At 37.5% G+C, this 13,293-nt stretch overlaps 2 protein-coding genes across 3 annotated transcripts in view; one reads left to right on the plus strand and one right to left on the minus strand.

Annotated features, from left to right (window-relative positions):
- LOC117712961 (transmembrane protease serine 11E) overlaps positions 1–13,293 on the minus strand; it is a 38,972-nt gene that overhangs the window by 20,647 nt on the left and 5,032 nt on the right. Inside the window, exons 2-3 of the mRNA XM_034509205.2 lie at positions 3,224–3,348; positions 66–187 (exon numbers count right to left, since the gene is read on the minus strand). Coding sequence (XP_034365096.1) covers positions 66–187; positions 3,224–3,348 — 247 coding nt within the window. The remainder of the gene's footprint in view (positions 1–65; positions 188–3,223; positions 3,349–13,293) is intronic.
- The window catches only part of Ythdc1 (YTH N6-methyladenosine RNA binding protein C1), a 90,849-nt gene continuing 82,539 nt past the window's right edge, over positions 4,984–13,293 (plus strand). The window contains exon 1 of one of the 2 annotated variants that reach the window (XM_076938729.1): positions 4,984–5,126. In XM_076938729.1, the coding sequence (XP_076794844.1) occupies positions 5,078–5,126 (49 nt within the window). In that variant the 5' untranslated portion in view covers positions 4,984–5,077. The remainder of the gene's footprint in view (positions 5,127–13,293) is intronic. The other variant, XM_076938730.1, reaches the window with a different exon arrangement.

Genomic DNA, 13,293 nt, shown 5'->3' on the forward strand with positions numbered 1-13,293 from the left:
ACCAATTGGCTATTTTAGAAACTAGAACCTCCCAATGACATAAACATGGAGACAAAGCTACTTACCATAGTTTCAATTCTCTGGCTCATTTCTGTGAAATTTTTAGAAGCCTCTCTTCCAAACTCAGAATACAGCTTGTCACTTGTGAATGGCAATGTGCTGTAGTAATTGTAGGTTCTCCTGTGATCTACAAGGAAAGAGGCACAGCACATCATAATCTTTATCAGATGTGTAAAGCATCATTACTACCTCATTTTGTGATTACTAGAAACACTAAGACAGGAAGGAACACCCCTACCCCCGGTCATCTGCTCCATCATCTTGCTTCAGGCTCCAGAGCGATCTCCATATAAAGAGAAATACACATCATACTGTTTTATAGAGTATACAAACTGTGAGAAATGCCTGGTGCTCTGGAGTGTTGTGCAAATACCTCATGAGAGCTGTGGGCTAGTTACTCACATGTTATCCATTCCCTGGTTAGCCCAAAGGATAGCCAGTCATGCCGTGGGAATGAACACATCATTCAGAAGCTTCCCAAGGCGGAATGATGTTATATTAAAGAAGTAGATTCCCCCACAATTCAATAAACTATTCATTAATTCTGGACTCTACTATGAGAAATCTATTTTTACCAGAGATGAAAAGAAATGAGGGTAAGAATTCAGATCAGAAAATAGAATCCACCTGAAATAACCTTTAAAAGACAATAAATGTGTTCACTGAGCTCCTTTGTCACAGAATTTATTTTCTTCCACTGGGCTTAGGGAATGTCTTGTCTGCTTCTTATTCACAGTGTCCTGTCTCTGCTGCTAATTCACACGACCTGCTTTGTTGACCAACTATAGAGTTAATGTAGCTTAGTTTTCCTCTTCTACATACAGAAAAGTCAGAGACTTACATCTACCTTCAGTGGACATTAACACCTACTACATTTCTGTGTTAGACGTTGAGCCAAGCCTTATAAATATAATAATAACCTAAGACCATTGGAAACAGTTATTGTAAGAAATGGACTATGATTCACCCAGACTCAGGCTTCTTATTCTTATTCTTCTTCCAAGCTAATGTTGTTGTAGCCAATAATCAATCAAATATTGATTAATATTAAATAGTGATGTTATACAGACGACAATAAGAGGTTCCTCTAGTTACGTAAGCATAGCTTTTTTTTAAATTATAGATTTCATCATTTGAATTTGTCATTTTGAAGAGGCAAAACATGGTCAACTATCAGTACTTCATATGGATCAACCACAGAAATATTTATGTACTCAATATTGTACTTTTCTCTGGAGACTTAAATGAGCCACAGTTTTCATAATATAAAGCTTCTGATATTATAAGCTACCTCTTGTAATTTAATGAATATTGACTATGTTCTTAAAATATGAATAAACATGAATTTGTTGATAATCTTCTAACAGGCTTGTAATTCTACAACTTAGATTGATGTTGTTCATGAACACAGTCACAGCAGAAGTGTAGAGAAAGCCCCAAAGGCACTGGACAGGAGTGATACAAACAACTCTAAGCTGTCTAGAGCTTTGCAAAGTGAGGCTCAAAATGATGTTTTTGCAAACCTAGTCACATTCATATTTATTCTGTAACAGGTCTATTGAGTTTGGCATGTGAGTTCATAACTGCTCATTGTTTCCACACCCATACGGTAAGTCATACATACAAAATAGTAACATACATGAATCCTTGTTTATTCAGGTGTGCTGTGTGGGTACTGGGATTTGTGTGTTACAGTTTCTAAACTGATCACCCAAACGGTATGATCCTGGAACCAGATACTGGGAAACGTGACCCAGTTTTTTGTGTACACATGAGTGAGACCCATAATCTTACAAAACCTGGCTTAGGAAAATGCAAAGGAGATGGAGGAAGAAACATTTCTTTTTTTCTCTCACAAAAGGGATCAAGCCTCTAACATTCCTAGGGCTTTCTTATGAAATCAGTCCTACAAAGTATGTCATTTGTGGGTTTTTTTATCACTTAGAATTGAATAAAAATTTATAATGCATCTTATATAGGCCAAGAGTCTTCAAATTTTGGGAAATATAAAAATGAGTAAATCATAGCCTTCCACATGCATAGAGAAATAACAACACTTACAACATAATGAGGCTCAGTATATTCAGAACCAATCTGTACTGTGATGTTATTTTAGCAACTCTTTTGTATTGAAAATATTTCAGGGAAATTTCTACCATCAAAATAAAGAAACCTCAATTTAAAAGAAAACAGCATGTATATAAGCACCACCCAAAAATATTTGTTTTAAGCATTATTTATCTTTAAACATTATTTTTCTTCACCCAAAAGAGATGTATCTACCTTGTTTTGAAAATTGACATTGTACTTGGTAGATAGAAGTGGAAAATTATCAGATTACTGATCGCTCTTCCTCTGCATAGGAAAGCACCTTTGTCAAATTCCCAATTAAATTAGATTCAAGTGATTAGCTTCTATGGTTTCAGGGCCTTCAATATCAAAACATAATCTAGTCACACAGGGAGATATTAAACTAAGAGCTGAGTCGACTAATTAAAATCCAAGAAACAGTGTAGGGTTGTTATATCAGTAGTCCCCTGGGCACCTGATTAATAACAGCAACCAGGAGCTCCTCAGGCAGGGAGAGACCTCCTAACAACAGGCAGAGCCTCCTCATAACGAACCTCAGTATACCTTGACCTCTGTCATCACTAACATCCCAAAATGAGATTTTAAATGACATAGGCACTTATTTAGCAATAAACCATTGTAAACACGTCTCCAACTTAGTACAGAACAGAGCTTAGCCCTACGTGATATTTATCTCAGTGTGTAGTTCATTTCATGGAATGTTAAGATTTTGATAAAGTCGGTTTTTTATTTAAAAAAAAAAATCAAGGTTATTATCCTGTGACCTCAGCTCAAGACATTGTATTCTAGCTAGCCTGTGATCTTCCCTTGTTAAAGATTCCTCTATCACTTCCCAGTTATTTTGAAGAGTAGCATTCTACTCCTAGCAGGAAGCACTGTTACAACAAAGATAGAAGACAGATCCTTCTGGGTTTCTCAGGATTAAAATAAAAACACTAAGCATTCAAATAGTTCTTAGCCAATGCAAATAAATCACCGAGATGAAGAAATAGCCCTGAGGCAAGCCAAAACAGGAAATTCCATGAGAAACAATTGGGAAGGGTCACGTGACGGTAGAGTATCTTATACTTACTGTATCTGACATAGTGAACAGTGAGTCCAATGCACACCGCCAGGACAATCAGGGATAAGAAAGAGATGAGGCCAATAACCCAGGGCTCCACACAAGTTCTCTGCCTGGCCCTCACCACAGGTGACCTGAGGAAGAAAGGAAATGGATATATTATATGGAAGCACACGCCTCATCTGCACCTTAGGCAAGTTAGGAGCATTCAGATGCCATGGTGCTGCCTTGATTTCCAGCTGCTGAGAGTAACTTGATTCCTCTGTGCCTCCATTTGCTTATTTATAAAGCCATGATGATAATAATGGACTTTATATCCTTCTTGGTCCTTATTTGTTAGGACTGAACAAAAATCCTACATGTAAAATAATGACAACAATACCTGAGGCTTCTGTAAAAGTTAGCTATCGTGTGTCCACCAGCCTGTGACCAAGCGCCAGTGTAGGGCACTATAGAGCTATACATTTAAAGTTTATTTCTAGACAGCAAAATTTGAAATGGCTTATGAAGTGTAGTAAAGCTTCAACTATATTGCACCCTGCACATCTATTTCCACTTGCTTTCTTTTTTTGTTTGTTTGTTTGTTTGTTTGGGGTTTTTTGTTTGTTTTTCGAGACAGGGTTTCTCTGTGTAGCCCTGGCTGTCCTGGAACTCACTCTGTAGACCAGGCTGGCCTCGAACTCAGAAATCCGCCTGCCTCTGCCTCCCAAGTGCTGGGATTAAAGGCGTGCGCCACCACTGCCCAGCTCCACTTGCTTTCTAATTTTATGATTAAACTCCAAACCAGACCTTGAAAATGAACACATGAGATTATGGAAGACCTCTGAAGAACCCAGGTGTTCGCACTAATATTTACCTGTAAGCTCCAGTGATGTCAGGAGAGCCTTTTCTGGATGACCTCATCCTCCCCTCAAAGCACAGTCCTAACTCCCGGTTGTAGACCAGGCTCTGGCTTGGTTGGTAACATTGCCAACCATTCAGATTACATATTCTAGTTGGTAAGCAAATTCAAACACTAGGGGGGAAAAAGTCAGTGCTTGGTAAGGCTTTGGGCTATGACGCTGGGTTTTTTGTTATGATTTGCTTTGCTTTGCTTTGCTTTTTTAACTAGCTATTTCTCATGTCTATACATTGAGTGAAATGGGCTTCCTTCTTTCTAGAATGCTCCTCATCTAATCCATGAAAGAGGGAGAGAATGTTATGTCCTTGTGAGGGAGTTCCAGGTACTAAATCCCATTTAAGATGATGGTATGATTGTACGTTTTGCCTTTTCATTGCCAGCTCTAACTCAGGCTCAAACCATTCACATGCTAGGCTGAGTTTCTCCACCTATCAATAAGGTGCAGGACACCCAGCCTGGGCACAGCACCCCAGTGAGCTCAGGAAGCTTCTTGCAAACTGCAAAGAACAGTAAATACTTTTTTTTTTTTTTTTTTTTGACTTATAGAAATCAAGGACTTGTTGCCTGATGTAAAATCACCAGGGAATATTTTCACATTGGTCCTGCAGCACAATGGTCATCGCTTGTTTTTGTCTGGTCACTAAATAGGGAAAATCAGTGTGACCATCACCACCGGATTCTGCCTGCCCCTGTTGCAGGTTATAGGATTTAGTAGCTAGGCCCAAGGGATCCTACTTGTTTCTCTCGATTCTTCTGTGGCCTTCCCATGGGATAGTAGCCATGGAAACTTCAGTGTCCTCTCTCTAACCTCCTTGATCTCCCTTGAGTAGGGTTCCCAACACCTGTTCCTAGAACGGCAATTACTACAATATAAAAATACTTTTCCAGGAGGAGCTTATTTTTCCATGCGCACTTGTGCCCAAGAAGCTCCCTGGCCCGATACCTGTCCCTTCTGTATCTGAATGCTTGTTATTCATCTGCTGCAGAAGACGGGAGATGCATACAATAGACGTAAGCAAGACTGTGTGGTTGATACGGGGAGGGAAGGTCTTTCAACAAAAGTCCGTGCGTGCCAAATAGAAAAAAATATCAATTTTTACTTACCCAAAAGTAGAATAGAATTTTCAGAAGTATATGATTACTGTGCTGAGATATGAAATGTGATAAGCTGTATTTGTTTGACAGTTATGGGGGCAAATCTGCTTGTATTAACATGAAAATGGTCAATTATCCATCGAATCAAAAACATAATGGTGAGTCTTAATGAGGTGTATTTTGCATTTTAAAGTTTTAGATTTATAGTGTGTGCATAATAAAACGTACAGGAGGGACTGAATTATTAGCAGTAAAAAGTGGAATCAGAAGTGAAAGGCACTTTCATTTGAATCCATGCATGGTTTGGTTTTATGGTAGATTCTTTAAATAATAGTTTTTTGAATTAAATGGAGAAGAGACATAAAAAAAAAGAGAAATGATAGCCTAGAAAGAATAAAAACATTATGTAGGCAGATCAGATCTGGTATGTGTGCATATATGTGCATGTGTGTGCACTGTGTGCATGTGTGTGTGTATGTGTAGTCCATTTCACTACTGTGCCAAGAAACCACACTGGCTTCCTTCCTGATCCTCACAATATCTAAGAGACTTGTTTTCCTTGGTGTTAAGAGGCAAGAGGGACATTATCGGAAAAAGACAGAGAGAATCTAGTCAAAACAATTTGGATAAACAATTATGAAAGTGTATTTCTGAGTGTTGCCTCCAGCTTCTCTATTGTATAGTTATAGCCCAATAGATGTTTCATGTTTTCTCTGTATGAAAAACAAGGATTATTATTTCCTACTTTTAACCTGATGAGCTCTGTGAAGGTAAAATCACTGTCAGTTTATTACATTAAATGTACATGTGAAAAATATATAAAAAAAATATCAGTAGTGGTCATCATAATTACTTTAATTATCAGTAGTAACATTAATGTCCACATTACTAAGACATTCACCATTTGAAACATTATCTTTTCCTTCCCTAATCTATAACATTGTTTTTCATGCTAATTAACTCAGTTTCTTTTTGCCCTTTATTAAGGTATAATTTATCATTTTTAGCTGCTTTTTTATTTTTTTGCATTGTTTTTCATGCCAGACAACTCGGTTTCTTTTCTCCCTTTATTAAGGAATAAGTCATCATTTTTTAGGTTTTTTTTTCTCTCAGGAAGTCATTCAATACTAAACTGCTCTAAAGTAGACATGGTTAGAAAGTGTTCTCAAAAACATCAATAAAATGGAGAAACAAATCTGCTTCTCATATCAGGGGATGCTCCTGTGATCAGGTGCCTCGTGTACAAGGATACTTATGCAAGCACTTCTTCGCCACTCCAAACCTTAGCTGAATCCATCTAAATTTATTCTAAGACAGGCTTTTTTGATTGTAATCCCTTTGATAATTTCAAACTATCAAACTGCTTTCTCATGTTTCTTTTCTCTTGGGGGAAATGTATAATTAGGGAGAGTGAATATACACATAAGGTACAGATATTCGACTAGCCTTGAATTGCTGGAAGACACAATGCCTGACATTGTGTTATCAATATCATTTCTTAATATGTCACTGCGGAACTGTTCTATAAAAAGAAAGGCAGTAACTGCAAAACGTGAGGATGAGCGAAAGGTGGATGGGGCGGTGACTAAGAAAGGAGTGTAATGCTTCTGAGGAGGGCTTGTCAGAACAAGCCTCTGTGTAGCTCAGTCAGCACTGTGTTCTGAACAACAGTGGCTCTCTGATTTCTTGTTCATTACTCCTGATGCTAAGCAGTGCTGACATTGTCATTCCTTCCCCTTGGCAGCTCAGTGCAGCCTAGCTGTTCAAATAAGCGTGTTCACGATGTCCAGAACTTGGATACTCCTAAAGAATTATCATCAACTTCTTCAGCCGGAGTCTGGCAAGCTTTTGTGTGAAAGTTCAGATAATAGATCCTTCTGTGTCCTACACTGTGGGTTCTCTGCTCCAGCTATTCTGTTCTGTCACTATAAAGATAAACACAGATGATACAGAATCAAATGTGCACAGCTGTGTCCTGTACATTTTCATTTCTACAGACTGATATTTAAATTACTTATGTTTTTTAATCGACAAAATATTTTTAATGACCTCTTCTGATTTGTTTTCAATCACTTTTAAAAAAAATGTGAAAACTGTTCTTAGTTAAACCATCATATAAAATCAGGTAATAAACCAGATTTGGTCCCTAAACTATAGTTTTCTATGGCTGACTAAATGATCGACTACAAGTCAACCCTAATGAGCTTTTCTGGCTCTAGTCTGGCAAATCTGTCTACACAGCATGGCCAGTGAACTTGTTTTAGAAAGTGTACTGGAAATCTCCCACCAGCATTTGATCTGCAGCTTGATAACAGTGTTCCTCTTCTAGCTCCGTAGTCTCTGAAACTCTTTCTATTCTAGTAAAACATCTTTTTTCTAAGTGTCATAGACAATGGCTTAGTGATTAAACCCCACGCTGCTCCCCTTACCAAGCTCTTCCGATTGCCCCCTATGTAGAGTATCTCAGTCTATCACCCCACAAAATGTTTTTTGTGTGTTTAAGAGATGATTTAAAAATTCTCTGCTCTGGTTTGTCTTTTCATCCTGAGAATCAATATTGACATCTTTTTTTGTTTGGATTTTTTTTTTCTTTTTTTGGTTGGGTTGGTTGGTTTCTTGGTTTCTTGGTTTTGTACCTTCCTGAAATAAGTGTGAACCTTGTCTCTCTGTACACATTTTTACCCCATACTCAAGAGCTGCTCATTCTTCAGGAACTGAAGCAAAGTTGAGTACACTAAATTGCAAAAGGGCATTTTTCAGTACTACACTGTGGTGTTGGATCTTTCTCAATGAACGTGGAGTCCAACTTAGTTAGTTTCAGGGAATAACTTGGGATGTTAAAGAAAATAATAGGTAAGTCAGGCCTTGTTAAGAATAATTGCTAGTTCGGAAGGCCTGACTTTCATAAAATACTTTATGCAGTGATCAAGATTTACAGATAATGTTACTCATATTTAAAACATATGATTTTCCAAGTATATATTCTTTCTGCTATAAATCTGTTACCAATGTCCACAAAATGAAAAGGCAAATAAAAAGACATGTTTAAGGGTCAATGTACATTTTAACCTCAGAAAAAGAAAGAAAGAAAGAAAGAAAGAAAGAAAGAAAGAAAGAAGGAAAGAAAGAAAGAAAGAAAGGGAAGAAAGAAAGAAAGGAAGGAAGGAAATGAAGGAAGAAAAGAAGAAAGAAAAAGAAAGGAAGAAAGAAAGAAACAAACAAAGAAACCAAAACGTATTAACATCCTAGAATCTGTGACATTAGAAATTTCCTAAGTCAGTTCTTAAGACATAACAGAGAAAGGTGCAGATATGTCTTAGGGGATAAAGTGCTTCTGCCCAGGAATGAGAACAAAGTCAGATCTCCAACACCCACATGGCCAGGCATGGCAGTAAATGCTGTAATCCCAGCACAAGGAGGCTGAGACTAGAGGACTCCAGGGACTCAATTGCCAACCAGTGTATCCAGTTGGTGTGAGCTTCAAGTTCAGTGAGACACCCTGTCTCCAAAAAAAAAAAAAAAGTGGATGGCAACAGAGGAAGGCACCTGTTGTAGACCTCTGGCACCCAGAGGTGCACAGTCATGAGTATGCACACCTCCAGAGGCATACACATGGGTGCACATGTTAATTGTTTTAAATTAAAAAATAAAAAAGCAAATTTGGTGTGGTGGTAAATGCCTTTAATTCCTGCGCTTAGGGAAACAAGAGACAGGCAGCTCTCTGAGTGCAAGGTTAGCTTGGTCTACAGAGCCAGTCCTAGAACAGCCAGGTCTATACAGAGAAACTCTGTTTCAAAAAATAAAATTAAATAAATAAAAACATCAATTAATTATTTCCTCGATGGTTACAACATGTTTGGCACTAGCTTAGCTTACGGGATTGTGCCTGCTTTTCCTGTCCATGCCATTACCCAAGCTGCACTTCACGTTAACAAGAACTTGGGTGATTAGGACCAACATTCTTCCTTATATTTCTAAAACAAAATTACTTAAGCACCCAAGGTAGAAACAAAATAAAGAGTATATGTGTGGGTGGGTAATGTGCTGTCAAAGTTTATATTAGCCTGACACAAACTAGAAATTATCTGAAAGGAGAGAAGTTCATTTGAGAAATGCCTGCAGTAAGTACCAGCTGTAAGGCATTTTCCTAATTTGTGATGGATGGGGGAGGGCTCAGACATTGTGGGTGCTGCCGCTCTTGGGCTGGTGCTCCTGGGTTCTGTAAGAAAATAGTCTGAGCAAGCCATGAGGAGCAATCCAGTAAAAAAAAACTCTGTAGCCTCTTGAATTCCTTCCCTCGCTGCTTTTGATGATAAACTGTTATAGAGAACTGTAAGTGAAATGAACTTTTTCCTCCCAAGCTGCTTTTAGTCATGGTGTTTCGTGACAATAGTAACCCTACTGAAGACAGTTAGTGTGCTTTCACTGTTAGTTTTAAATGTGTTAGTATACTGCTTGCATCTGTATATGTGCACCGCTTGCTTGCCTAATGTCTATGGAGACCAGATGAAGGTATCAGATCCTCTGGAATTGGAGCTACAGATGGTTATGAGCTATGGTGTGAGGTTGGGAACTGAACCTGAGTCCTCTACAAGAGCAATGCTCTCTAAACTGTTGAATTATCTTTCTAGCCACCATTGTTTATTTGTTAAGAAGAAATTTAAGAAAATTATTCATATAAAATTTCAAATAAAACATGTTTCTATCTTATTCTTTGCTATACAAAACACATCTATAGAATATCTAAAAGTATCACCTTAGTATTTGTACTGAATTATGTGTTTGATCCCTATAACAATAATTATAAATACTTCTCATGAGGAAGTTGCAATTAGAGCAAGAATACCATCTAGTTGCCAAACACCATTTACATAGTGTTTTTACAACATCAGTACAAATAAAGAAAAACTGTTTTTATTTCCAGCTCTGGATATTAATTTAGGGCCTGTGGTGGGTAATTTTATCTATTAGTGTCCTTATCATAAAGGTTTTCATGTGTCTCCCACATTGAACTGAACTGATTTAAGATGACTTATAATGGTGTGTGTGTGTGTGTGTGTGTGTGTGTGTGTGTACTGTTGTTATTGCTACTAACTTAAGTTTGTGGGTAGAAGAAGGCAGCAAAATGTAATTAAAAATATAAAATGGAAATGGTACTAAAGATATTTTCACACAGAGTGTGCAAATCCTTGAGTCAGGCCACAACACGGGTAGGTTTCTATAAGACAGTCCCCAAACAACATATACAACAGAGGGAGAAAAACAAATCCTGATCTGGTATCTTCTTTTTGGCACCGTAGAAAAGAGCAGAGCAGTTTCTCAGCAACGCCATTATTAGGCCTCCATAAAAGGCACAGCGTGTAATATAATGAACTTCAGTCTCTGTGATTAACATCTAAACAAAAATAGCTGCAAAACACTGTTATTATGTCCCTCTATACTGGTGCTGTCGATCACCGTTCATTAAAGGGAATTTGATGGGAAGAGAGCTCTATGAAATCAATCAGATATGAAGCACTACAATACATTTTTAAAATATCTGACCAGGCATTCATAATTATTATGGGGATGTTTTTAGAAGCACTATTGTATTGTAAAATAGCTAAAGATCATTGGGAAAGTGGGCATAAAATTAGGCTTTTAAGATATCGTATTGTTTGATAAACCAGTAAGTTTTAAGTAGATATTTCAACAGAAATCCTATATTTAACTATTAATTTAGGCAAGCTGGGGGATTGTACCTCCCAAACAGGGTGAGACAGGAATTACCAGGCATGTCTACATTACTGTGTTGTAGAGGGGTAAACAGAAGGAAGGTTGAGGAATCTGAGCTGGAGTCGTTCCTGGCACTGTGAGCACAGAGCATCAGACAAACACGCTGTAATGTTAACTGGGATTCTACCACATCCACATTCAGACTTTTGACCTTAGTCCCCCTGTGAGAGTTTGCTTGACAGGGGAACTGGCTATGACCTAACTGTGACCTGTGTCTTAGTCTTACTTGGAACAGAAATCTGAGTGTAAACATCATAGTAGTCCCGGTATCCCAGCCTCTGGCAACATGGTGTTCTTCATTGATATGAGCCAGTTTAGCCTTTTATCTTCATTCGAAAGTCAACTTTCTCTAAGGTTAATATACACACTTATGTATATGTTTTGATTACTGTGTATGTGTTATTTAGTTTTCTATAGTATGTTTAACTTTTCTATATTATCATGGGTTTCTTCAACAAGAACAGTCAGGTCTCCATTCTCTTACTTAATACTATCTGAAAAATCACTTTCAGTGTGCATTTATGCTTAATTTTTAAATGACATTTTTGTGTTTGTGGGGAAGGTATACGTGTCATGTCATGTGCAGAGATCAGAGGAGAACTCCCAAGAGTCACTTCTTTTTTCCCTCTATGTGTGCCCAGGGAATCAAACTCAGGTCACCAGGACCGTGCCTTTAGTCACTGAGCCAACCCTTCAGCCCAGTCTGTCAGTATTTAGATCAAATACTTTCAATATGATTATTGATACATTGCATTCAGGCTGTTTAGTTTTGAAAAAACTATACTATCATAAATTTTTCTTTAAACATTGATATGTATCTTAAAGACCTTGAGAAAATAATAATCTATCCTCTGTATTCAAAAACAATAATAATCTTCTGTTACAAGCTCTGTAACTCAAGCTAATGGTTTCCATTGTCTTATGTCTTACCTGGCTGACTGAAACATGGACCTTTGGTTTTAAACAGCCTGAGTTTATCCCTTAGTGTCTTTCATTAGCTAGATGGCACTGGGAAGTTGCTTGCCCCATCAGCAAACTGATCTAATGCTGTAATCCAATTCATAAAGGATCTTCAACAGCAAACATTTATAGAGTTCCTGGAACCTTGCCAAACAAACAGTAACTACGCAGTGATTGTTACCTACTGTCATTATTTCCTTCATAACAAGAAACCAATTTGCTTTTCAAGTGGACTTACATGTGCATGAGGGGTTATGAAAAGAAAACAGCAGAACCTCCCAGACCTGGTCCTAAATCCATTTTTCTTGATATTTAAGACCCGCTTTAGGCAAAGAACAATTAGATTTAAAAACAAAAATTGTACAAAAGCACTCATCTTGGGGTCAATATGGCACTAAGTTCTGAGGAGTCATGCAGCTACATCCTGTAATTTAGCCACCCCATGATGTTTAAGTATTTCAAGTCAACATGTACATAATAAATGTATAATGTTAATTATTAAGAAGGACAGTTTAGTGCAAGGGTTAGAACACCTTGAATTCCCCAAAACCAGCACTCCATCAGGTAGGAAGTGACCAAGTGCTTAACAATGGCTTGACAGTAATATATATTTTGAGTGACTGTTTTAAAGTAACATAGCTGTATATTAATTTATTGTTTTTAGAATTTTCTTGATTAGAAAAGGTGGGATGCAAAGATAAATGAAGTTTTTTTAAAAGACTAGGAAAATTAACTCTGCTTCTCCAAGGGAATATTTTGGGAGTCCAAGGTTGATAACATGAAAGAGACAGAAAGGAGGATGGGGAAGCACAGAACTGGGGTGAAAACATGCACATTAAATCTTCAGTTTCACCAATCTCAGACTCAGAGATTAGAGGTCTTGGTTTCTCTGTATGTACTGCCATCTTATATTAAAGTTAGCTGCTCACAGGGTTGTCGTAAGGCAACAAATGACAAAATATGTATTGGGATCAAATTTCTATCAGGGAGTGTTTTTATTCCTCCTGCAGTGATTTTAAGTTAGCTAGGAGAGATAAGCTCAAGAAAGCAACTGTACCACATGGCCACTTACACTTAATAACAATGTATCAAGTGCATGAAAAATACAGAGAGTAGATTTTACCTGTTCTCATACACACAAAGAAAAGTCTACATGAAGTACTGTGCATGTTTATTTGCTTAATTTAGCCACCCCATGATGTTTAAGTATTTCAAGTCAACATGTACATAATAAATGTATAATGTTAATTATTAAGAAGGCCATCTATTTTTATTTAAGTTCTAATAGTATTAGTCATAACAACAGCTCCTGGGCCATGGACTTAGCTCACACTAGTCTGTCTTTCCT

Source organism: Arvicanthis niloticus, chromosome 7, assembly GCF_011762505.2.
Source record: "Arvicanthis niloticus isolate mArvNil1 chromosome 7, mArvNil1.pat.X, whole genome shotgun sequence".
NCBI lineage: Eukaryota > Metazoa > Chordata > Mammalia > Rodentia > Muridae > Arvicanthis > Arvicanthis niloticus.